The following is a 26,230-nucleotide window of genomic DNA, read 5'->3' as shown; positions in this document are numbered from 1 at the left end:
AGTGAGCAGGACCTGAGCGCAAGAACCTTCTCCCCTCCAGAGGTTTCCAGACAAGCTTGGGCAAGGGATGGTTACTGCTGTTTTTGCTAACTTGCACATCCTCTTTGGGTGGTGGCACAGGAAGGATTCTTGGGTCAAAAGTAGGCAGTGACTGGCTGCTGCTTCCTGGAGTAGCCGCTGGCCACCTCTCCTGGTTCACTCCCTCAGGCTTTTCTACTGGGTGTTATGATTGGGCCCAATTCCCACAACAGCAACACCCAGAGCCAGAGTGCAGGTCAGAGTAAGAGGTGGCTATACTGTCCATGACCACCTTCTTCTATGCTACACCATCTAGCTTAGCCTTTGCCAACCTGGTGCCCTCTGGATGTTGATAGGCTACAGCTTCTATCATCCTTGACCATTGGACGTCCTGACTGGGCCTGATGGGAGTTGCAGCCCAACAATGTCTAGAGGGCTTCAGTTTGGGGAAGGCTGGCCCAGAGAGAAAGGGCGAAAGAGCCCCTGCTGTCTTTTCTTGCATGTACGCTCAAAGAAAGTGGCAGCATGGGGAGGGTGTAGGAAGGAGTCTTCCTGGCTGAGATATCCCGTCCCACTTCTCTTTTTCGGGGTCTGCTGCAGGACAGGGAAAGGAGAGAGAAATTGCTGTGCCCTCTCCTTGCGCCACCTTCAGTGGAAAGGAAACATTAATGCAAAGCCGCCGCAGGCAAACCTCCAGGCCTGCAGAGGGCGCGCGCGAGAGGATGAAAAAGAGGAAGCAGAAAGAGCTTTCGTGATGACTGAGCCATTTGCTTCCCCTTCCTGGAAGCGAGAAGAGCGGTTTCAACGCTGAAGCGTGACTGCGAGTTGCTCTGAGGATTTAGTCAACTCTGCCCGGAAAAAGAGAAGGAGCTGTCGTCTTGCAGCTCGTTGTAAGTTTGGAGCTGCCCCAGCTGCGACTGGACAAAGTTCAGTGGAATCTTCGCTGCTCCAACCTTCTCTCCCCCTTGCTCAGCATTCCATTCGGCTTCCTTCTTTAATTGACGTTCTCTGTTGTCGTACAGGATTCGAGTCGTTGATTTCTAAAATTGCTTTGCCTTCCGGCCGACTTATCCCGGGCTGGATTATAAACAGCGAGTCATCCCTTCTTGAGGCGTCAGGTAGGATAATGCGACGTCTCTGTGACTCGAGTCTAGAGCCTGCAATTTTGTTGCAAGCTACCCAGGAAAAACCTCAGTGAACGATGAGCAGTTCCGGGGCTGGGCTCAGCTGTAGTCTCTGCTGATAATGAAGGGCAAGGAAAAAAAGTTATTAATTATAGGTATTCGTTATTTCATCCATTTATATTGATACCCTGCCTGGCTTTTTTCCATCCTAGAATCCAAAGCGGCACCCACGGTCACCCATCCCAAGGTACTGACCAGACCAGCTTAGCTGCAGCAAAGCGATAGCCTTGTGTACCTTCATACCTTGGGAGTTGTTCCAACTAGTACATTTTCTCCTCTTATATCTGTAACTGTAAACTACCTTCATTGGTAGTAAGTATTTATTTATTAAAGCATTTGTATCCCACTCTTCAACCGAAAGGGCTCCTAGAGGAACTTGCAGATCAATAAAAATCATGGGGAAAAGCCATAGCTCAGGGTAGAGCCCTTGCTTTCCATGCAGAAGGTCCAGGTTCAATCCCTGACGTCTCCAGGTAGAACTGGGAGAGAACCCTGCTTGAAATCTTGGAGAGCGGCTGCCGGCAAACAAAAAGGAAAAAATGATGGGGAGGGAGTTGGAACAATGCAAAGTCCAAGCACCAGTTCTTAAAGTTACTGAATTCTCAGAATGATCAGTTGTGTGGGAAACAATTGAGGGAGAGAAAGGGCCAAATGCAGCTGGTCTCACAGCAAGAGCAGCTGGAGTGGTCCTGCTTTCCTTTGCTTCCTCTGCTGCAGCCTATTTCGGTATGTTTAGCCCAATAAAGCCCCAGGATCTCCTCCTCATCCCCAGTACTAATGTCTGAACAAAGCCACCCTCTGCTTTTCTCCCAAGATAAACAACATGACAAGGAGAAGACTCAACTACCTCCACCCATTAGCCAAAGAAGGAGCAGCTACGCAGAGCTTGCTCCCCACTGCTCTGACTTGCTGTATTTCCTTATTTATTATTTATTTATTTATTTTATTTGTATCCCGCCCTTCCTCCCAGCAGGAGCCCAGGGCAGCAAACAAAGCACTAAAACACTTTAAAACATCATAAAGACAGATCTTAAAATTCATTAAAACAAAACAGCATTAAAAACATCTTTAAAAACAAGCTTAAAAAGGGTTAAAAACATTATTAAAAAACATATTAAACAATTCTGACACAGATGCAGACTGGGATAGGTCTCAACTTAAAAAGCTTGTTGAAAGAGGAAAGTCTTCAAAAGGCGCCGAAAAGATAGCAGAGATGGCGCCTGCCTAATATTCAAAGAGAGGGAATTCCACAGGGGAGGTGCTGCCACACTAAAGGTCCGTTTCCTATATTGTGCAGAACGAACCTCCTGATAAGATGCAGGAGGCCCTCACCTTGTTTTCCTCTTTGTTCCCCATTCAGTGTTTTTTCTTTTTGTATCATGTCTGTTACACTGTAAGCCATCAAAGTCTCACCCTTTAATAGTTGTACAGCTATTGGAAGGAATGGGAAGGGAACAGGAATGCAGCTCCTTAATCAGCCAGTGGATGGAGCCATGTTGGTCTTCCCATGGCCATGATGCCCCTCCTTAGGAGGTAGGAGGTTTGGTCTCCCAGTGGCCATTGATCTCCTGGCTAGTGGCAGAGCTTGAAGTGTGCCTTTCCTCAGGTCTGTAGAACCAGGTAATTGGCAATTGGAGCAGAATGTCTTTTCATGCAGGGAGGGGTCAGGAGCAAACTCCCTGTAGCTGCTGCTTCTCTAGCTGATCTCCCCCTTGCCCTGATGATCTGTCTAGGAGGAAGAAGGTACAGCCCCCTAGTGGCCCTTTGTGCCCTGCCTGGTGGCAGAGGCCAGAGTATGCTTCCCTTTGGTTCCATGTTCCTAGAGCAGCTTTTATGGATGCTGTGAAAAATACTCCTTAGGCCTTATTGTACCAATATGTACCTCAGTATATCTATATATAGATCTCTCTCTCTCTCTCTCTCATATATATATATGTGTGTGTTATCATATTGTGCAGCTCTGATCTCTTGTTGACATCAATGGAACTTAAAACTGCTTTGATGGATTGTGCCGTATACTTTTTTCCTTATTTACCTATATTTTTAGATCCATTGGATATATATAATTGTCTTCCTCCCCACCTCCACCCCTGGTTTGGCTTTTTGTTGTTGTTAAAAGAAGACATGTCCAAGACAGTTGTGCTAAGCTGCATTTCATATTTCTGTCTGTCCTAATCGGCTTCTCTTACTGTGTTTATGTATCCTCCTTTTCCAGCCATGGCATCATATACCTGCATCAGCTGCCATGTGGCTTTCAAAGATGCTGATGTGCAGCGTGCCCACTACAAGACCGACTGGCACAGGTACAACCTGAAACGGAAGGTTGCTGAGATGCCACCTGTCACTGCTGAGAACTTCCAGGAGAGGGTTCTGGCCCAGAGAGCAGTGCTGGAGGAGCCAAGTAAGGCCACCGCTACTTACTGCACGGCTTGCAGCAAGAGATTCTCCAACTTCAATGCTTATGAGAACCACCTAAAATCCAAGAAACACATGGAGCTTGAAAAGAAAGCTGTCCAAGCTGTCAGCAAGAAAGTGGAACTCCTGAATGAGAAGAACTTGGAGAAAGGCTTTGCTGAAGAGAACGTTGACAAGGATGCAATGAACGCTGCTATCCAGCAAGCCATCAAAGCACAGCCATCCTCGTCTCCAAAGAAGGTCTCCTTGTTGCCTAGTGACGTTACTAGCTCTGCAGTGGCTGCGGAAAGTAGCAGTTTGTTACGGAGCAGAGAGCGCACGGAAAAACCTCCTCGACTACAGTGGTTTGAACAGCAGGCCAAGAAACTGGCAAAAGAGCATTCTGAGGATAAAGAGGATGAGGAAGATGTGGAGGAAGGTAACAGGGCAAGGGCAGTATACTCTGGCAACAAGGGTATGGGGAAGGTGGGTACTTCAGATCCAGGAATAGGGAGAGGAGGCCTTGTGCAACAGCTAGTTTGAGTCTACATGTTACCCCTGGGCTGCAATGTTTGGGCTGCAATCCCAACGTGGGGGAGGGAAAGAAAGAACCAAAGGAACTGCCTTATCCTATGGCTACACCCTGCTAGGCTTAAGCCAGCAGGGCAAAAGTGACAGCAGAGGAATCCTCTGCATTCCTCTGTCCATTTTCAGATTTGTTTTGTTCTGGGAGGGAAAAGGGGCATGGCTAAGTATCTCCCAGGTATAAGGGCATGTCAAGGGACCAGGATGGCTTTGAATACTTCAGATCCAAGCCTATTTCTGGATCACCCCCCTTTTTTGCTCTGCTAACTTCGACGCTCTGACATTTGTTAGGGCAGAGTGTCAGAGGAGTCAGTGGTACTGGAGAGGGAGTTGCAACATTGGATCTCCCTCTTCACCACCAGAGGATTACCTTTAATCTATCCTATGGTTCCTGAGAGGGCACCCCAGGGACCATAGGATTGTACCCTAAATCAATTAATTGGTTGTATTGATTTAGACTGCAATCCTAAACACACACGCTAGGCCCGAGTAAGTGTGTTTTGGTATTTCAAATCTTGTTGATGGATTAATCAGTCAGTTGATTAAAAACTCATACAGTTAATCATCTAAGATTTCTTTAATCTGGTGACAGCCCCCGCGTACGATTTGCTATGTGGATTGTCCCATTGCCTGGGGATTTCCTGTGCTTCTGCAAGAATGCCTTGGACGATTCAATGCCATGCTGAAACTGCCTACACAATTTGGGCCTTGTGTGGAGCAGCTACCAAACAGCAACCATAATGTATAGACTTGCCTCAACTTACAATGTGAGCTTTGGTGGAGTGTCCAAATGGATTTCCCATCACATGCTTCCCTTTGGGGAAGCCTGGTTTGTGTGTGTGAAATGGCAGAAAAATATAGAGGAAGTTGGAGGAATTGGGCTGCTTGAGCGTTCTCATGAAGTTCTTTGAGGGTTTCACTTTAAGGCACTCGAGCAACCCAAATGATTTGGGGGCTGATCAAGGGGATGATGGCCCATCCATAATTATAAGTTTACCAGCATGCTGGTTGGACTGAATTCTTAATGTGTGTCTTTTTGTCAGTGTGAAAAGACTCTTTGTAAGCGTTCGTTTTAATTTGCTTTGAAAGGTTGGGAAGATGTAGACTCGGATGAAGATTTGGACTCTGAAGAACAGGTGGAAGGCAACCCAGATGAAGCAGAAGAAAGCGCAACTGGGAATGATCACCTTGCGGCTGGTGCAATCCCAGTCACAGACTGTCTATTCTGTTCCCACCATTCAAGCTCTCTCATGAAGAATTTGGCCCACATGACAAAGGTTCACAGTTTCTTTATTCCAGATATAGAATATCTTGTGGATATCAGAGGGCTGATTAAGTACTTGGGTAAGTCTGAGACATTCCTCAACCAGATGAAGCTACATCGTTGTTCTTAGGAGAGTATAGTGTAGCATTCATATTAATGTGTTTGTCATCATGCATTCATCCATTAATGTGTTTGGCATTTAAAAACTTGCTCCCAGCTTCTTTATTATCTGTGGGTTGGTGTTGAGCCTATGTATGGTGCAGGAGTGGGATGGCACCCACCATTAACTTGCTGCCTAACCTTTGCCTAGACAAGAGCTTTTCCAGGTAAAGCCCACCGTCCTTGGGTCCGACCGAGGGTGGCATTCAGAATAGACCCACTGAAGTGAATGGACAGGACTAACTTAGATTCATGAATTTCAGTGGGCCTGCTCTTGCGTAGGAGTTAGTGGGATACAGCCCTATGTTGTTGTGTTCCCTGCTCCCCAGAATATAATGTGGGATAACGACCTCCAAATTTGACTCTACATACATTGGATGTTGTGTCTCTAGGTGTTATGCCCATATTCTGTGCCATATGTTGATATCTGGCAGGCCTGGAGGTGATTTCACCCCTGCCCTGCAGATTGGTTCTACACAGAGAGGCTCAGTCAAACCGTCTCTTAGTGCTCAGTTGTGAAACCTCTCAAGGAAGCAATGATAATCGCTGAAGAGATGTGTAGTTCTCCCTGACAACCTCTTCTCTCCCCCCCCATCCTAGGTGAGGTTCCTTTATTGGGTCCTGTGGCAGAATCAGAGCTTGGAAAAGTTACTTTTTTGAACTACAACTCCCATCAGCCCCAGCCAGCATGGCCACTGGATTGGGCTGATGGGAATTGTAGTTCAAAAAAGTAACTTTTCCAAGCTCTGGGCAGAATTTGTAAGCACACACCACTATTTCTGTCACAGTAGACAACCACAGTGACCTATTTTCCTAAGGGTCAGCATCTAAGCACTGCTGGATTCAGTGAACTGATACAAGCCTGTTAAACCTGTGGAAAGTGAAGGGCTTTATCAATATTTACAATATTATGTCAAGCAGGGATGAGAAACCTGTGGCCCTCCAGATGTTGCTAAACTACAACTCCCATCACCCTGGACCATTGGGCATGCTGGCTGAGGCTAATCAGATTTGGAGTTGAGCAACATCTGGCTACACAGGTTCCCCATCCCTGATGTAAAGCAAGACAATAATATTGGGCAGATGGAAAAGGTGCTGGAGATTCTTGACTGTCGAAGCGACTCTTTTGGTTTGTTCACACTTGTATGTGTATTACTTGATGAAGACATTGCTTGATGATACAGTCAACAGGTGGAGAATGTGCTTGCGTGAACCAGGCCTTAGCACCTAGGCCCCAGAATGATGTAATATGTTGCAATCTGTAATGGCCAATTGGAAACCTTCATTAATTGGAGGGTGGGGAGAGAAGGAACAGTCACTTTGGTTGGCGAATGTATAGTTCTGTTACTTGAATTCCATGTGGGTGTGTATGAAATGTGCACTTTTAGTGGATATGTGCACAGAATGAGTGATTTTTCTGCATTTTCTTAGTTGCCCTGTTTGCTTTGAATTTGCCTCAGTTCTGCCAAGTGGAATAACACTTGGATCATAGAATGCTGTGAAACAACCCAAGATGTTGAGTTAGTCTAAGATGGGAAGTGTAACATATCTTTCCCCCGCATCTTACAGGAGAGAAGGTTGGGTTTGGGAAGATCTGCCTATGGTGCAATGAAAAGGGGAAGTCCTTCTATGCGACAGAAGCTGTGCAGGCACATATGAACGACAAAAGCCACTGCAAGCTCTTCACGGAAGGAGATGCTGCTCTGGAGTTTGCAGACTTCTATGATTTCAGGTGGGAAAAGCAGCAGCCTTGCTGTGTTCTTGATCTAGAAACAGTGGACAAAATGTTTACGCTTTGGCCCAATTAACACATTGCCCTTTGTGACACGGAAGCCCCTTTTCATGGTTCGGCATTGTATTACCCAGGTAGCATATGCGATCAAGATCCTCCTGGATGGGCAGAATTACATGCTGCTGCCATTGCTGCCTAATGATGGTTTGATTACGGCATGGGATATAATCACTTTATTCCATTTGCCCACAAAGTGTTTGTGGTGTGAGGATGGGCAATGCAGAAGCAGCAGTCTTACGCAAAAGCTAACCTTTGTATTTGCCTCTTGAATACCAATGGCTTCTCCAAAAATCCATTTACCCTTTGAGAAGTCTGCTTGGGGACAGGTTTGCTGTTGGCTTATGTGAAGCCATAACTTTTTATTTTACAAGAAGGTTATAACAATTTCTACAACAATGGGACAACTGCTTCTTAGAGATTATGCCGGACAAACTAGGGTGGTGGATTATTGTGATCCTGTGGTGTGGGTAGATGGGGACAGGGAAGACAGTTTACATCAGGGACAAATATTTTAAATGGTTGTTAGTTAGTCTGAGCCCACAAGTTAGGGCAATTTTAAACACATTAAGCAAATGATTCCCTGTGCTAGCCAATAAAGGTGTATTAGCTGATGGACCAAAAAATATGGGGAACAATCCACCAGAAATTACTTTTGCGTAAACCATATTGAAATAAATAAGGCTTCATGCGTTAGCCTGGGATCTTGTGCACAAGAATTAACTGTACAGCATCAATGTGCATGGCATTTTATGGTGTACAAGAAGACAGATCCCTGCCCTGAAGGGTTTACAATCTACAACAGAACTTCACAGTTGATTGTGCTCATGATGTTGCATTTACCCTGCAGGCATCTTTCCTAATACAAATATTTATAAAATTTATAACTACTTTTTACCACAATATTTAGTATGAGGTGGCTGACATACATTGTGGGCTGAGTGTTAAGTGTCCACTGTTGCTTTCCACCCTTGAATGTCCTAACAAATACAAACTTGAGTACACAGAGAGTGGCTTGGGTGCCTTGTCTAGGGGAACCCACAGTGAAACTCTTGCAATTTTCTGTGCTTCAGCTGTTCAGCATAACTACTCAAGCTGTCTCATTTACAGGGGGGGAAATCCGAATCTACAATTGCTGTGTAAGCTCAGAAACAAGAAGGGAATTTTAAAAAATAGTTTTGGCAAACAGATTTTGCTTAACCTTTTTGAGGATGATGACAACAGGCTCTTTCAGTTCCCAAATGTCTGGAACCCCCTCCCTCGTCTCACAACTGCCCATGTTTGGACAATCATATCTTGGCTCAGTAAGCCAAGATTTGACCATCTGAATGCCACCTTGCCACAGTACTTGGTCTCCAGGCAATAATCTTCTAACTTAAAACTACATTCAGGCTATTGTTCTGTTTCTCCACCATATGGATCCAATGTAATCTTTTACAGCATACTAGAATAATAACATGGTCCAGTTCAGCTGGGACTGTGCCATTCTAGATGAAGGTGAGGGATTTCATGCTTGATTACACCTGTATAAATAAGCACAGACTCCTTGCATGTTGAAAACTAGCACAGCAGGGTGAGAGCTGTGCTAGAACTTTTCTTCCTGGTATAAGTACAGGAGTCCTTTAATCTACAAAGGGGGCATTCAGAGAATACAATTCTCCAGCTGTAGTCTGAAGTGATACAGTAAAAGAAGGGAGGAAGCCTCCAAGCTTCTTTCTTTTTTATGTTTGGTGCCTTCCTGTTGTTGTTTTCCCGTTCCTGCAAGGTACAGTCCTCGCTGCACTACATGACAGTTCTGAATGAGAAGATCAGCTTTGAGTGTGTTGAGAGACTTCAGGAATAAATCTGATTCAAAGGATATTCCAGAGCCCTGCAGTGGAGAAGTTGTAGTTTGTGACATATCACTAACAAAAGACTTTCACCTTCATTTCAGAAGTTTTGATTAATGAATCTGCATGCTGCACAAGGTGGCAGTTGGTCTTGAGGCTGAGCTATTAAGCATGCCGCCGGTGTTAAGGGGAATAACGCAAGACCTTGCTGTTTCTGTTTCATAGGAGCACTTACTCTGACTATCAGGAAGGGGGCGATGTGGAGATGTCTGAAGAATTGCCATCCGAGAAGGATTTGGAATATGATGATGAGTCAATGGAGTTGATTTTACCTTCAGGTAAATATATTCATGAAATATACTAGGGTCATCCCAGGTGTGCACCGTGCAGGCTCAGGAAGGCTACTGTGTGTGTTTCTCCAATCTGCAGTTGTATGAAAGTGGCAGGACTAGTGCAAGCCAGTGTGAATTGTTCATATACCTGGCTTCTAGATGACTTCCTTGTTCCCTTGGAAATGAGATGTACCTGCCTTTCCCCAGAATCTTTATGCTTCTGTACTAATGCAGGGACCGAAGAACACACACTGCTGTGTGTAGGATGCCTTCATCCAAGAATCAGCAGCTGGTTGCAAACTTTGGTCCCCTGAGCGAAATTACTTGGTCTATCGATGATCCACTGACAATGTTGGGATGATGCATGTGCAGGAATAGCATCTGTTGCAGTGGGACTAGGTAACAAATGCTTTGTGGAGCAAGCATGTTCTGAACCCCATCTCTCTCTTCTTTCCCTCATTGCCACCCCAAAGTGGCTGTCTAGCAAAACTAGTTTCCAATGAGGGCCTTTGTGTCTTCCTCCCTCCCTGAGAGAGGAATCACTTTTTTAAAAAAGAACTTAGCCCATTATGTGGCACACTTACTGCTTCTCTGCCTATGAGCTGTACAGCTCTTGCAATCTGATTTTACCATGAATACTCAGAAGAAAGTTGTGGTGGGATTCAAAGTGAGCATGCTTACCTCTGTAGACAGTTCTGTTGTGAAACTCAGCAGGAATGTCAACTGCCTGAATGGGAGATCGCTTAAGAACCACATTTAAGCTCCTCTGAGCTCTCTGAAGGAGGTGTGTGCTCTAAATGGGAGAGCCAAATGAAGAATGTGATTTAAGCCAGCAAAAGACTTCCAGGGCTGAGGGTACATCATACAGTGACACTGGTAAGGCAACATGGAGCGTGAGGATTCCAGATTTTGCCCTTTAAATTTAATTGTTGGACCCATCAAAAAGCTTTTTGGGGACAGAACAACTTTAAAAAAAGCATTCAGTGGTAACATTTGATAGAGGTGGTTTACAAATGGAATGAAACAGAAAGGTATGTTTTAGAGCCTTTGAAAGAGTGATTTCTAGCAAGCTATAGTAGAGCTTAATTATTATTTATTTATTACATTTATACCCCACCTTTCTTTCATCATAGAAACCCAAGGAGGCATACCTGTGGTTGCCAGGCAGTCTCCCATCCTGGCACTGACCAGACCCAGACCTGCTTAGCTTCACGTCCCTTCAAGGTGGTAACCTCATGTACCTTCAGACCATAGCCAGCTTCATCACATGCTGTTGTTGAAGTGTTACTGAGGGCAATTGTTTTTTTAAAAACAATTCGGGATCTGTATCTTATAACTTTTATTGCAGAGAACAAATGCCCTTTGTACAAGTGGTCTCTAGCTTGGTTGGTGTTCTCACTTAGTTGGTGTTTTTAAGATATTTTGTTTTTGAGATATTTTAAGACGTTTGTAGTGGTTGTCCTTTGTTTGCCACCCAGGGCTCCTTCTGGGAGGAAGGATGGAATAGAAATTAAATAATATTAATAATAAAATGATGATAATTAATAATAGAGGTGGGTAGTGTAGAAAATCTGACCCTCAAGCCTTAAAATGTTGCCGCAAGGTGTATTAAACATGCAAGCCACTAGATGGTGCAGCAGTGCGTCAGAATTCGAGCATGCCAGTCGCTGGTTACAGTCTGTTTAGTCATTTGGGGAGACTTGAGATTGTTTCCATGATAAATGTTGATTACATTTGTTGCCATAAGTGGTCAACACATCCACATGGTCCTGGAATGGCATAACCTTATACTTACTATTCCAGTATATTAGGCTTTGGTCACGGTGTGCTTGCACTGAATGCGCCCAGCTTGTCATGAGGACCATACTACAGTATAGCCACTTGCTCTGTCATGAAAAGAAGCACCTTGGAAGGCGCTGTTTGTTCAAAAGCTCTCTTCCCAGCTTTCTGCTTGTTTCATCCAACTAGTTCATTGTCTCCACCCCCACTCCCCAAAGCGATATCCATCATGATCTTGTGCTGCTTTTGGTGGTACTAGAGTCCAGAAGCTCTAGCTGTGTGCTTTTCCCTGTGAGTAATAATTTGCCTGTAAATAGGTGGGAGGGATTTTTGACTAGGCAGAACTGTAGAGGGTTGCCTTCTTAACCTCACAATGGGTGTAATGAATAAAATTCATTTTAGTGTTCTGAAGGTGTCGATTTCATTTTGCCGTTAGATTTTACAAAAACTAATTAGTAGAGCATCCTGATGAAATGGCACTAAAAACAAAGAAAAAAGCCAGAATCTCTTAGGCTTTTCTTCTTTACAAGATTAACTAAAGTTATGTTCTAATAATGTATTTTGATTAGCTGTTTCCCCTATTTGGTACATTTAGTCTGCTGTGTCAATATGTAAAAAGAAGAGTGTTCCCCCCCCCCCCATGTGAAATCCTCACTGAAATTCTGTGGAACCGCTGAGCTGCAATGGAATGGCATTCTGAAGTTCTCAGAACCAAATTAGAACCACAGTCTCAGCATGGTTTGGAAACCTTTTTCAGGCCAAGGGTCACATTATCTCAGTGGAAAGCTGTGGGGGAGGGGCTGCATTCCAATAAAGGGTGGGGCCACACGCAGCTGTTTCCTATGAAAACGCAGGCATATATTTAATTTTTAGAAGCTGCACTCAAGTTTCGCATTCCATTTTCTCTGTGGAAACTTTTTTTGAAACTTTGTGTCTAAAAAAAGAAACATTCAACACCCTTTATCTTTCCTGCCTGTGCAAAAAGCAAAAGACTTAGTAAGCCCAGCAGAAGAATCCAGATTCCATCAGTGCACAGCTGAACTGCAAGCTCTACCCTTCAAGCTACTCAGAGCTTCAAACATTTGCATCCCCAAAATTGCATGCGTGCAACTGCAAAATACATGGATAGCTTTTTGCGTATTTTCAAAGAAGACAAGTCGACCTTTCTTCTGAAACATTTCCCCCTCTACCTTGATCTTCTTGCCGCAGAACCTTTTACAGAGGAAGGAGCTGCAGTTGTACACTTTGCACAACATCAAAGCCCTTTTGCCTGTCACCTGCTCATTTCCAAACAGCTGGTGGGCAGTGTGCCGGATCCAGCCCATGGGCTGTGTGTTTTTCCCTCTGTTCCTGATTTAAGGAATCAGAAGATGGGTCTCATAGGGAATTGCATGCTTTCTATACATTTCCCACTGCCATAATAACTAAGACACATATGGTATGTTTATGTCAGAGCTCTTTAATCTTGTTCAGTCCAGATGAGCAAAGGTCCCATGGCATCATTACGAATTTCATGGTGAAATACTCAGGTTTGCCTATCCAAATGAGAGTATTCCTTGAGCATAAATACACATTACAGCCAACATGGGGCTGCTGTTCTTCTCATTTCCCAATAAAATGTTTAATTTATATGGATTTTAGTATATATTGTTTTGTCTTGTTTGGTATAGTAAGCTGCCTTGCAGACCTTGCAAAGTAGAAAGGTATGGTATAAACAAAGAAGATAATCTGTAGGTATTCATACCCATATTGTGACATCACATTGTTGGTGTTCCCACACTTGCTTCACATCCCCGAGGAAGAGAGCCTGGCGCCGACTCTGCTTTCTTTTTGGCTCCAGGTTAAAACCTTCCTATTCTCTGAAGCATTTTAATTTAAATTGATTTAATTTTAAAAATGTTACTGTATTGATTTTAGACTGTAGTATTTTGTATTATATTCTGTCATTTATTGTATTTCCTATGTTATTGTATTTCTATGTTCACCGCCCAGAGAGCTATTGCTAGTCGGGCGGTATATAAATTTAATAAATAAATAATAATAATAATAATAATAATTAGCTAGCAGGGGACATGGAACACAATTACATCACATGGGTAAACATTTCTACAGGGAGTATGCTGCAAGATCCATATGTTGTGGGTACTGTGTAGTTTCTAAACATTTCTAGCTGCAACATTGGGTACAATTGTGGCTTCAATTAGGATTATAGGATTGTTTTTAATATAAAAATTACATCTCTTGGATGCACTCTGGGAAGCCTTCCTCAGTTTTTCAACTGTGACTTATTTAAGCCCCTCCATGTTAACAAAAGTTACAAGCCTTCTGGTTATACTGTGTTGATTTATGGTGAATTTGCAGCTACTTCTGCCTTAAATCCAATTTGTGTACCCTACCCTTGGGGGATTCAGAGTTTCATAGTGTAACTAATGATATCCCTATTATTTTCCAGCTTATCCTTTTTAAAAATGGTTACTCCTCTGATTTCTTTCTTATAAAGGTGCCAGGATTGGTCACCGTTCATTGATGAGATACTACAAACAGCGCTTTGGTTCCTCGCGAGCTATGGCTGTTTCTAAAAATAAACAGGCCGTAGGCAAAGTGTTGCAGCAGTATAAAGCCCTAGGTTGGACAAGCAGCACAGGTAAGCAAACAGAATGAGTATGTTGTGTCAATGCTGTTACTAGCCAGTGTCCTTGAGAGGTGTCTTTTGAGCCATAAATGGGTACGTTTTCCTAGAAGTAACCATTCTTTCCCATTCTGAGCTAGGTAGTATCATGTCTTCCAAGAGTTGATAGCTCTTCATTTCATGCTTTTAGCATCTGTCTAAAGAACTGCCATTCCTAAAAGGCTGGCTTGGTGTTTTGTTTCTTTGCCCTGTCCCCAGTTGTTGAGAGAAACAGTGGTGAGAAAAAAATTGTGAACCATAATGATAATTACGGAAATGCCATCATTTTCCCATGATAACCTTCATGAATCAAAACCAATCCTTTCTTAAATATCCATTAGGGCTTATCTTAACCAATTCCATCTTGTGAAACAAAGATGTGTAAATTAGGCAAACAATGAGTATGTAAGAGTCAGGATAGGTGCAAAGGTAAGTGAACTCCTAGTTGCGTTGCCTCAATTAAAGGTGATAATTAGAATCAGATGCTTAAGTAATTAGGTAAGTCTGAAGGGGTGAGTTTGGGATACGCCTTCCTATAAAAGGATGAGAAACTTTGAGAGTTTGGTCTTCACCATACGGTTGTCTGGAAACACATCATACCACGATCAAAAAATGTCTCTGATTTCCGAGGACCTCAGAAAAGCAGTTATTGCTGCTCATGAATCTAGAAAGGCTTACAAAACAATTTCTAAGGATTTGGAGTTCCACCAATCCACTGTCAGACCAATAGTCTACAAACGGACAAGGTTGAAGATCACAGGCACTCTACCCAGGAGCAGTCATCCTACCAAAATCTCTCCAAGAACAAACCAGTGCATCATCCAAGAAGTCACAAAGAACCACAGAGTAACATCCAAGGATCTGCAGGCCATTCTCGCCTCAGCTAATGTGAGTGTTGATGATTCAACCATCAGGAAAAGACTGAACAAAAATGATGTTCATGGGAGGATAGCCAGAAGGAAACCACTATTCTCTAAAAAGAACATTGCTGTCCATCTGAAGTTCGCTAAAGATAACACAGATGATCCCCAAGACTTCTGGAACAATGTTCTCTGGACAGATGAGTCAAAAGTCAAACTTTTGGCCTCAATGAGAAACGTTATATAGGGGAAAACACTGAGTTTGAACAAAAGAACCTTATCCCCTACTGTCAAGCATGGCAGTGGGAGTGTGATGGCTTGGGCCTGCTTTGCTACCTCAGAACCTGGATGGCTTGCCATCATTGTCACAACCATGAATTCTGCAGTGTATAGAAAATTCTAGAGGAGAATGTCAGGCCATCCATCTGAGAGCTGAAGCTGAACTGACAGTGAGTCATGCAACATGACAATGATCCCAAACATGCAAGTAAGATCTACCAAAGAATGGCTGTGGAAGAAGAAATTCTGTGTTTCAGAATGGTCTAGTCAAAGTCCTGACCTAATCCCCATCAAAATGTTGTGGCAGGACCCAGGGCTGTGGAGTCGGAGTCGGAAGCAATTTTGGGTGGAGTCGGAGTCGGTAGAAATATACCAACTCCATCTCCAGCTTCAAAATAAATTTTGATTGACAAATTTTTTAAAATATAAATTCAAATTGTCAAAGAAGCTTCCCATGAAGTCAGCTGTAGTTGAGCATTTCACCATAACTCAAGATGGAAAACATTTTGTGTGTCAGTGTATGGCACAGGACCCAGATGAAGACAAATGTTGCGATGCCAAGATCAGCGCATATTCAGGCAGTGATAAAAATGCTCCTATGAGAGCTTCCAATTTAAAAAGACATTTACAGCCCTTTCCAGAGCTGTGGAGTTGGAAGCAATTTTGGGTGGAGTCGGAGTTGGAGTCGGACAGTAGAAAAACAGGAGTCGGAGTCGAAGGTTTGGCGTACCGACTACACAGCCCTGGCAGGACCTGAAGAGAGCTGTTAATGCACGGAAGCCCTCAAATGTCACTGAGTTGGAGCAATAAGGAGCAATGGGCCAAAATTCCTTGAAACCGATATGAGAGACTGACCAACAGTTGCAAGAAATGCTTACTTGGTCATTGCTACTCAAGGGGGTGCCACCAGGTACTGAATTTAAAGGTTCACATACTTTTTCACATGGATATTGACTGTAGAATCAGTTGTGGATACATGAATGTTGAAAACGCATTGTTTGTGTGTCATTTATTTAACCAGGTTATCTGTTGTTCTTTATCTAGGCTTATGGGGTTAGATTAAGATCTATTAACATTTTAGGTTGGAAATATGTGACAATCCTAAGGCATTCACAAACTTTCTTGCCACTGTAACATTATTGTTTGGGAATTTCTAGAGGTTTCTGACTGGCTGCTTTCAGAAACAGAATGCTAGACGCTAGATTGAACTGCTTGACTCTGCAAGGCAGTTCACAACTTGCAGTAAGCAGAACAGTGGAGGTACTTAAGGCATGATGATTGCAACATTTATGCAAGCTTTCTGGGCCCAAATGTGATGTGTTTCCAACTCAACAATACTATACCTGTGCAGATATCATTGCAGGATTAGGCACTTTTTGTTCATCATAAAAGTCATTTTGCCAGATGGTTAGATGCTGAATGTTGGCTCTTTCTCTATCACTGCAGGAGCAGCGCTGGCTTGTGAGCGTGACATGCAGTACCTTCAGAGGATGAAAGCAAAGTGGATGCTGAAGACCAGCATGCAGAATAATGCTACCAAGCAGATGCACTTCCGCATGCAAGTCAGGTTCTGAGAGTGCCTAAAGATGAGCATTAAAAGCCTGAGCTTACCTTGTTCTCTTGACAATAGAATGTAGGGAGGATCCCATCACTGAGTATTGTGGTACTGAAATGGAGGCAGATGCCTTACCAGTGGCTTCTTGTATGCTGCTATTTCAAAATCTTTCCCAAGAAGATCTCTATCCAGTATAACTTTCCTTCAGATCTTTGACTTCAAATCAATAAATGTCATGCATAAACGCACCCCCCATGTATTGCAGATTATTCCCAGTACCAACTCCCAAACATGTATACAGGTATACCCCACTTTAACATACGCAATGGGACCAGAGCATGTATGTAAAGTGAAAATGTACTTAAAAGTGAAGCAATTATCTATGCATGTACTGCACTGCAATTGCCACTAGATGGCAGCGGCGTCATGCCATTAAGTGTCCGTTATTGCGAAGCACGTGTATGTTAAGCGGGGTATGGTGGCGTATGGAGCCTGTATGTTATAGCGAGGCGACGTTAAGTGAAGCGACTTTAAGCGAGGTATGCCTGTACTGTGCAGCTGAGTTTCATGAACACTTCAAAGTGTTTCATACTACTTCCTTAAATCTTTCAAAACCATGTCAGATAGATAGGTCAGTATTATCTGCATTTTGAGATGTGCAGGGTGCTACCTGGGCTTTCTGCTTCACACCCATTTCTGAACATTATAGAACACAGAGAAATATCAAGCTTTGGTTCAGAAAAGACTACATTTTTATATATACCAGAGTGAAAAAGGCTGTGCCAAAGTATGTGTGTTTGTGTGTTTTGAGAGAGAGAGAGACTTCAAAGATGAACAGGAAAATGAGATAATGTAATTGGCATTAATTCTACCAAAACCAAATTCAGAGCCATTGACACTTCAGTCCAAATCTCTGATAAATTCCAATGGGACTGACTGATTTCCTACCAGGTTTTAAGATTGCCGTTGAAAGTGGTCATTATAACATCTTACACTGCAAACACCAGGAAGTTGTTTTCCTGTGGTAATGTTTTTGTATCCATGGACCACATGGGCAGAATCAGTGACATGTTTCAATTAAATGGTATCCTAAGTGAAACACGGACAGAAGTGTCTTATTCAGCCTCACTGGCTGTCTAGATTCCCTCTGCCACTTTTTTTGTCGGCACACATATGCCATAATGCTACATCAGTTTTTCTCAACTGGGTGCCCTCAAGATGTTTTGTACTAGCTCTCCCATCACTCCCAGACAATATAACTGGCTACAGAGTCATTTCCATGACGGAGAGAAAAGGCGCTTTCCTTCTGCTGTAGCTTGCAGCCTTCTACCATGTTATCCTATTGCTGTGCAGCACAGCTTGGACTCAGGCATTTAATGAGAGATGAATTTTTGTAAGTAGGGGGAACCTTAGATATATGCAAACTCACCTGGCTCAGTTTGTAAATCTTCCAGCTACCCAGGTTCAGCTCGCTTACTGGAATGCTATTGAATGTCTGACTTGGAAGAATATTTTTCAAAAGATAACAAATCTCCATAACAAGTGACCTTTCTCACTGAGATGTCACTGTGCATGCAATTAACATTTATCACATTCAAACTGTGCATCTCAAGAGAATGAAAACAAGGAGAATGCAAATTTATAAGAGGAAGCTGCCTGACCTCTGAGCGTAATGCCTAGCTCATCATCTTAGCGTGAGAGTTTTCATCTTCATATTCATTTGCAGTAAAGCTCTGTCACTTTTCTTTGGCAAAGATATGTTTGTAATGTTCTTCTAGCAAGTTTTCTATGGAAAGCTAGGTAAAATAAGCACAATGTTTATAGATAATCCACTATAAACTCCTATCTGCCACTTCTTGCCTGTTTCCAGATCTAGAATAACAAATCAAAAGGACTTGGAAAGCATCTTAAGAGAGATTGTTTAGATATTAACCTACAACTTCACCATATTCCTCTTAATCCCTGCCTTGTGTAGAAACTCTTCTCAGTGATTCTTTATTGTAGGGTGCACAAACGGAGAGCATATGGCAAGGTGCTAAAGTCGCCTGCATGATTCATGGAGTCTGGTGAACCATGTATACAAGACTGAATGTACATACATTATACAGCCACAGGAGTGTCTGTATACTATAGTCAGCATGGCCTTTTTGCATTCCGGAATGTTAAAGTGAAAATACCCCCCATGCCATTCTGATGCTTCCCATAAGCTCATTTCAAAACAAAACAAAAACTTATAGTCCTGAACTCAGAAACACTTGTTTAACAATGCTCTAAATTTTCAAGGCAATACACAAATCAGTTAAAGAGAAGCGAGGGTTCAAAGTGTAATAAGAGAGGGAAAAAGCCAGACCCCTTTTGGACTTCTTTCTGTCAGAGTTCTCATAATTTGTTGAAATTAATTAAAAATCAGCCATGTTCACAGAGTACCTGTAATCCTATTACTGACCTTGCCCCATAGTCTAATCTTCTGCAGTTTAAAGTTTAAAAAAATCTGGCTGATTTTCAATTAAGAAATTTAGCATTGAACTCTGTGATAAGGCCAGGCATGCTCAGTAAGAACCAACTATTAGTGTTCTTTAAAAAAAAGCCAGATTTACATCTGCTGGGCTTGCTTAATCGGAGCCACAACCACACCAGACCTTTATTTCACTTTAGACAATCATGGCTTCCCCCAAAGAATAGTGGGAAATGTAGTTTATGAAGGGTGATGAGAGGAGACTCTTACTCCCCTGACAGCTCCAGTGGCCAGAGTGGTTTAATGGTCAGCCCCTCTTCTGGGGATTGTAGCTCTGTGATGGGAATAGGGCTTCTCCTAGCAGCTCTCAGCACCCTTCACTAACTACACTTCTCAGGATTCTTTGGGAGAAGCCAAGACTGTCCACAGTGCAATAAAGGCCTGGTGTGGATGTGGCCAGGGACAGCTTTGATTTAAGTTTGGGTGGGAGACTACATGTGCCTGCTGTAGAATAAAAAGATGGGGAAAACTCTGAAAAAGAATGATACTGTTCACAATGTTTTCCTTTTGGAAAGGAAAGGGGCTTCCCCTCTGCCAGTGCCCATCCACCCAACCTCCTCCCTCTCCCCTCCCCTCTCCCCTTATCCTTCCTCCTCTTCTCTACCCCTCCTCCTCCCCCTCCCTGCCCCCCCAGATCAGTTTCACCTATCCTAAGCATGAGTGTACAGGAGTAAATCCCATGGAACTCAAAAAGCATGCAAATCTTCAAAGGTGGAGGAAAAAAATTCTGAAAAAGAATGATACTGTTCACAATGTTTTCCTTTTGGAAAGGAAAGGGGCTTCCCCTCTGCCCAGTGCCTGCCCATCCAATCTCCTCCCCTCCCTGCCCCTCCTCCAGGTTAGTTTCACTTATCCTAAGCATGATTGCACAGGAGTAAATCCCACTGAACTCAAAAAACATGCAAATGATCAAACCTGCCCTCCCCTCCTCCTCCCTCCTATCCCCTCCCTCTTGCCCCTTTCCTCCTCCTTCCTTCAACCCTCCCCTTCCCCTCACCATCCCCTTCCAATTCCCTCCTTTCCTTTCCTCCCCCGTCCCCCTCCCCCATTGTCAGTTTTACCTATCCTAAGCATGATTGCACGGGAGTAAATCCCACTGAACTCAATAAGCATGCAAATGTTCAAACCTGCCAGACCTTCCTCCTCCCTCCCATCACCTCCCTTTTGCTCCTTCCCTCCCCCTTTCTTCTCCCCTTCCCCTCCCCTTCTTCTGATCCCCTCCTCCCCGCTTCCTCCTTCCCTCTATTCTCTCTTCCCCTATGGTCAGTTTTACCTATCCCAGCCATGATTGCTTGGGAGTAAATCCCACTGAACTCAATAAGCACACAAATGTTCAGACCTGCCTTTCCCCACCTTTCCCTCTCCTTCTTTCTTCCTCTTCCTTTTTCCTCCTCCTCTGCCCACTGCAGGCCTCCCTCCCCATAGTCAGTTTTCAGTTTTACCTATCCTAAGCATGATTGCACAGGAGTAAATCCCACTGAACTCAATAGACATGCAAATGGTCAAACCTGCTCTCCTCCTCCCCCTCCTGCCTGCTCCCCTCTTCCCCTCCCCATCTCTTGTGGTCAGTTTCACCTATCCTAAGCATGATTGCAGGGGAGTAAATCCCACTGAACTCAATAAGCATGCAAATGATTAATCCATTTTCAGCAGACTTGCACAGGATCCCATTTCTTACCTCCCAAATTTAAAAGCAGAGAAATTCACTAACAGACAAAAAACCTTGCAGTTTTAAGAACATACCTATAGCCCACAGCTATTTCTATCAAACATTAAAAAGCAAGGAAATTGGGCAGCTATAGTGAATGCACCAGGGGAACAGGAGACCTGACCTCTCTGAGATATTGGACTGCCCTACACATTTGTCAAAATGCAAACACAATTTGGGTTGGTCTTTCACAGTCCAATCCACTTCCTGTGTAGCTTGGAAGAATTTGGTAACATCTTTACCTGGTGCATTCACTATAGCTGCCCAATTTCCCTACTTTTTAAAGTTTTATAGAAATATCTGTTGGCTATAGGTACGTTCTTAAACCACAAGGGTTTTTTTTACCTGTTAGCGAATATGTGCTAAATTACAAATGATCCAATGCAGCCTTTCCTAGCCCCGTGCTCTCCATTTATTTTGGATTACAACTCCCATCAGCCCTTGCCAGTGCATCCCTATCATGTGCACAGTCAATGTAGTGGGAGAATTTGTAAGCTACCTAAGAGCAATCAGGCTAGGTTTGAGCAGAGATATCTTCAAGATGCAGACCTTGAAAAAAACAAAATGAACCTATGTATCAGATCATAAAAAATAGTGATAAAAATATCAATGCACAACCCCTTTTCCATAGAGTCAGGGTTTTCTTTCATATGCCATGCTGTTCCCAACAGTTTCCTCTAGCTCTTCTTAACATTCCCACAGTGCAATTCTATACATGTCTACCCAGAAATAAGGCCATTGAGCTCAATGGCACTTACTCCCTGGTAAGTGAATATAAAATTGCAATCTAAAGGAACAAGCCTTTAAGCAGCATGTTTCTTATTCCTGCTGGTCACCTGAACTAATAGGGATCCTCTTTTTAGATTAATTGGCCCTAACGATAACCCCCATTCAAACAAACACATGACCTAAAACAGCGGCACAGACACAAGCCTCACTTTCACTCAGTCCCTTCAAAATATGGAGCCTCCCTAGCACAGCATCAGGGTAGGAGCTTCATAAATGCTTACCTGTTCGTCTGTTCAGGTACCCTTGCTCAGAGTGCATGGTCTTCAGAGAGCCTTTGTTGAGAACACCTTGCAGCTTCAAGTATATTGTGAAGGTGAGAAGGCTACAGCTCCCTGCGGTTCTTAACTTCTAAGGAAAAGAGTTGATGCTTTCAAGAACAGAAAAGGAGCCTTGCTGGAGCAGCTGTGTTGTCTAGCAATTCTCTTTCCGACAATGGCCAGGTAGATGCCTCTGGGAAGCAAACATCACCTTGAAGTCCTCTCCAGTTAGGCTAAATTGAGCCTCCCAGTCACAAAACATTTAGTACTGTGAACTTGCAAAAAAAACACAATAATGCATTTACCAGGAAGCCATTGCAATATTTAACAATCCAGGATTGTTAAACTGAAAAACCTCTTCAGAGATGGATGTTTGGAATAATACTCCATTCTTATTGCCATACCAACACATTTGACACTAGATTCCCTTTGCAGAAATAGGGTCTCTGTCTTCTACTACTTCAGCGTTAAAAACCTGGGAAACCGATTTTTTTTTAAAAAAAATCTGTAGCAGTTTATGAATGGAACAATATTAAAGAGCCATTCAGCCTCTGACCTTAGCATCTGACTTCCTGTCTCCAAGGAAGTTAGGTGGGTTGTGGCTTCTTGGTTGCAGTTTTTTACCCTTCACTAATAATAGCATGTAATTAGTGGCTCATACAATTAGTGTTATCAGTGAGTCAGCAATATATGCCTCTTGCTAGAGGTGGACAGTTCTTGTTCTCTGCTAGCAGCACTTAACATTTTCAAAGATTGGTTGCTCATTGACTACCAGCAGCCCCTGGAGCCTCTATTGAAAAAGGGTAAAATCCAACAAGACAAACCATCTAAAAGCTTTCTAAAGTCACTCGGGTATAAAACCTACTCCAGATGAAATTCAGTGTGCACATAGTCTAGGACTCTTCTTACCAAGAACGTCTGAGAATAGAAATGTCCCCCTCTCACTCTTGAAACTTGGAGCCTGATTTTCCCTCCTCATAGAGACCAGCACTTCAGCAAGCCAAAATATACATTGGAGGACAGCAGGGGTAAGAGTTTCCCCTTCACAAACCTCCATCAGCCTTAGTTTGCGGAATGTGTAGTGCCAGCCAGTAAGTCTCAAATGGGATGTCACACAAGTGACATCTTGTAGGAATTTGAGACTCCCTCCTTCAACCACTTTAGCAATCATGGGACCGGGGGAATGAGGATTTCTACCAGCAGCTGGGATAGTATTTATGGTCACATAATGCAAACTGTTTACTGGTACGCATATTCCACTATGCAATTAGATCACACAACTGCAAAAGTTATGTTCAACCTTACCAAAGATGCACAGGGTGAAGGTGAGATCACCAAACTGCAACTGGCCTTTCCCGGGTCAGAACTTAAGCTACTGGGGCTGACTTCCACTGGATTGTATCCTGAAGCCTCTCACAGCTGACTCACAAGGCATCCTTCTCCAAAACACACTGGGGTCCATGTACACAAGCAATATGGGGATGGGGGAGTTGTATCCTTTAACACTTCCTCTCTCATACCCAAACATTTATTTAACTCCAGAAGAGAAATTCAAATCTACCAGCCCCAGAAATGGAAGTCTGATAAATGAACAAACAGCACATTGATAAAACAAAGTGAATTTGCCATCCACACATGTTCATAATCTTGGGATTGGAAGAGGGGCTAGGCAGGCAATCAATATTATTTGGAGCTTTGTTGTTTCATCTGATAGGTGCAGGAAATGTTATAAACAAACAACATAAAAAAGCGTTCCATTTAAGTCCATTAAAAATCACTCTGGTAATATTACAGTCACTTCCTTTTTCATGAGATGAGTGAGCAGGTGCCATATACTGAACTGCTGAAAATCTAAAGGATCCCACTATATATACTGCCCGCTCCATAATAGTGTGTTTAGACTGTCATTCAAGCTGTGCAGTCCTTGGCATAATGGTTAATCTAGTCCAGGCTTTCCTTTCTAGAAACTGATATTTGCCAATCTTCCCAAGCAGCAGACAATTGTGCCATCATCTTGTATGAAATGTGGTGCAGTTTTAAAGCTTCCCCACCCCCCACAATCATATCATAGGCTAGTCTTAAAATCAGGCTTAATCTGAGAACCATTCTAAACATTATACAGAATAATACATTACTTAAAATATATTTCTGATTTACACAGAGCTTCCAAGGATATTTCAAGCACTTTCAAAACACACTCTGGCATAATGTTTGTTTTGTTTAAATGAGGATCACAGTCGGAAGGGGAGTTTAAGACATTAAGGGCAAAGGAATAGAGAAGATTATCAGGGAGGAAAAAACCAAGAAAAGAGGTGGGTCTTCAACTGCTCTAAGATATGGTAAAATAGATGTAGATGACAGAAGGTGAGGCAAATAAGGCAGAGAGTACAAAAGGACAAAGACAGGAAATAGAAGGGGGGAATCTTAGGTTTGGTGGCTAGAGGTTGCAGCTGATGAAGAGAGAGAATGTAGGCACTTTAAAGAAGAAGCAAAACTTTTAAATAAATGCAATATTTAAAAAAAAAACTAGGAACATGCCAGAAAAATGACATTATTCCATTCATTTTCATTACTACAAACCACACTAATTTAATTACTTATTCATTTAAAGTACTTTTTTTGTTTATATTGTTTTGCTGCAGCCTTTAGCAGCAGAGCTAATTTCAGCAGCACTGTGCTAGTCACAAACAGTATGTACTGAGACTGCATAATTCCAGGACCATGTCACTCAAGAATCCAACATCAAAGGCACTACGTGGGACTAAAATGATGGCTTCTCGGAGGTGGCTGCTGAAATCAGCCCCTGATACCAAAGGAAGGCAAGCCCCCTCATCCCCAAGTGAGCAATGAATGGGAATGAATGAGATACCATTCAGTTCAATTTTTAATTTGTTTTTAATTGAATGCACACTCATAAAAAAGGGGTGTGCCACAGTTTGCAGCTGATGAGGGATTATATATATATAAAAACTCTCCTGCATGTAGCAAACTGGCACACCAGGATTCCCTCAGCTGTTGTCTGTGAAGTTATTCAGAATCCTTCCACTCAGTCTATCTCTTCACTGGGTATAACATGTAGAATAGTGCTCAGTATGATCAATCTTAAGCTCAGATTTATGCAGTGCCTTAAAACAATACAAAATGGTTCTTGTCAATAAAAACATTGTTGACATGCTGGGCAATTTAGGAACACTTGAACATTTTCATAACCCATATCTGATTGTCCTTTCTTCCCATTTCCGTGTCAGTCTGTCTTACCCATCACATTGCCATATCTGAGTCTCTCGAAGTATCACATTTAATGGTGAAATGTATATCTACAATATCTCCAGTTTGTGATATGATTACAAGAGAAGAAGAAAGGAAGATCAATTTTTTTTAATTGCTTTGATATAGCACACAATCCCAAGGGGCTCTAGAGAGTGCTTGCTTTTAAAAAAAATAGAAATAGTGCCATAATGTTCTACATTACTAAGAAGATGTGCTCAGTGATGCAGAACCATTTTTAAAAAAACATATTAAGTCCTCCTACATGCGGAATAGATTGAATCAATCATATTTGTCATGGATTGCTGTCCTCAACTGAATCAAGGTGTTTTTGAATACAGGATTGGAAAAAAGCCAAGAGTTTCTGAAGATGCAGTCTCATATTGGATTGAAACTAAAGACTAACCTATTCTGATAAGTAATGTACCTTACCTAGGGCAAAACATTAAACTGACCACTGGGAAAGAACCACCAAGGATTGCTTTAAAAAGAAAAAGGAAAGGGGGGGGGGGAACCTACTCCCCTGACTAATCGTGCAACTGGGTTTTATCCAGTTGTTCAGCCCATTCTTTTTTCTCTAACTCTCTCTGTCCCACCTCTTCTCCTCTGCCTATCTAGTTACATAGATATAGAATGCCACCTCAAAGGTCAAGGGGACTAATAGGAACGATCCTTTCACATCTATTGCTGGATAACAGGCCAAGAAAGCAACCAATTAGGAGCTGATGTTGTTTAGTCTGTGAACAGAGTGTTGGACCAGGGCCCCAGGATTTACACTTCTTCAGAGGAAGCTCAATAGAGAAAAGTCATTATATCTGTTTAACACCCCTCTTTCCTCCACATTGGCTCATACAAATATAAAAGGAGTCATACAGGTGCTTTTCTTTTGCCACCATTAATTGTACACCATGGTATAGTGCAGTCTCATATATGAATATGAGAGTACATGCACACACAGACAGAGTAAATAAAATTGCCTCATACATACCACTTATATAA

General features: G+C 42.8%; 1 protein-coding gene across 6 annotated transcripts; it reads left to right on the top strand.

Moving 5' to 3' along the window:
* Positions 1-755: 755 nt before the first annotated feature.
* ZNF622 (zinc finger protein 622) lies at positions 756-16,943 on the top strand. 6 transcript variants are annotated; one of them, XM_061589610.1, is made up of 9 exons: positions 756-908; positions 1,041-1,136; positions 1,355-1,389; positions 3,418-4,035; positions 5,271-5,525; positions 7,174-7,336; positions 9,448-9,560; positions 13,834-13,977; positions 16,587-16,943. In XM_061589610.1, exons 4-9 carry the CDS (start codon positions 3,420-3,422, stop codon positions 16,712-16,714), a joined length of 1,419 nt encoding a protein of 472 aa, XP_061445594.1. In that variant the 5' UTR covers positions 756-908; positions 1,041-1,136; positions 1,355-1,389; positions 3,418-3,419; the 3' UTR covers positions 16,715-16,943. The 6 variants fall into 6 exon arrangements, with proteins under 6 accessions (XP_061445594.1, XP_061445587.1, XP_061445604.1 ...); XM_061589603.1 differs by lacking the exon at positions 1,355-1,389; XM_061589620.1 differs by lacking the exons at positions 1,041-1,136; positions 1,355-1,389.
* Positions 16,944-26,230: the final 9,287 nt, after the last annotated feature.

Source organism: Rhineura floridana, chromosome 1 (assembly GCF_030035675.1).
Source record: "Rhineura floridana isolate rRhiFlo1 chromosome 1, rRhiFlo1.hap2, whole genome shotgun sequence".
NCBI classification, from domain to species: Eukaryota; Metazoa; Chordata; class Lepidosauria; order Squamata; family Rhineuridae; genus Rhineura; species Rhineura floridana.
The sequence above is the reverse complement of the archived record's forward strand: the minus strand, read 5'-3'. Positions and strand labels throughout refer to the sequence as shown.

Excerpts from the sequence above, each read along its gene's own strand:
- ZNF622 (XM_061589594.1), top strand. The coding sequence starts at position 1,264 with ATGAAGGGCAAGGAAAAAAAGTTATTAATTATAG. Across the intron at positions 4,036-5,270 it reads TGAGGAAGATGTGGAGGAAG|GTTGGGAAGATGTAGACTCG; the intron begins GTAACAGGGCAA and ends TTGCTTTGAAAG. Across the intron at positions 9,561-13,833 it reads GGAGTTGATTTTACCTTCAG|GTGCCAGGATTGGTCACCGT; the intron begins GTAAATATATTC and ends TTTCTTATAAAG.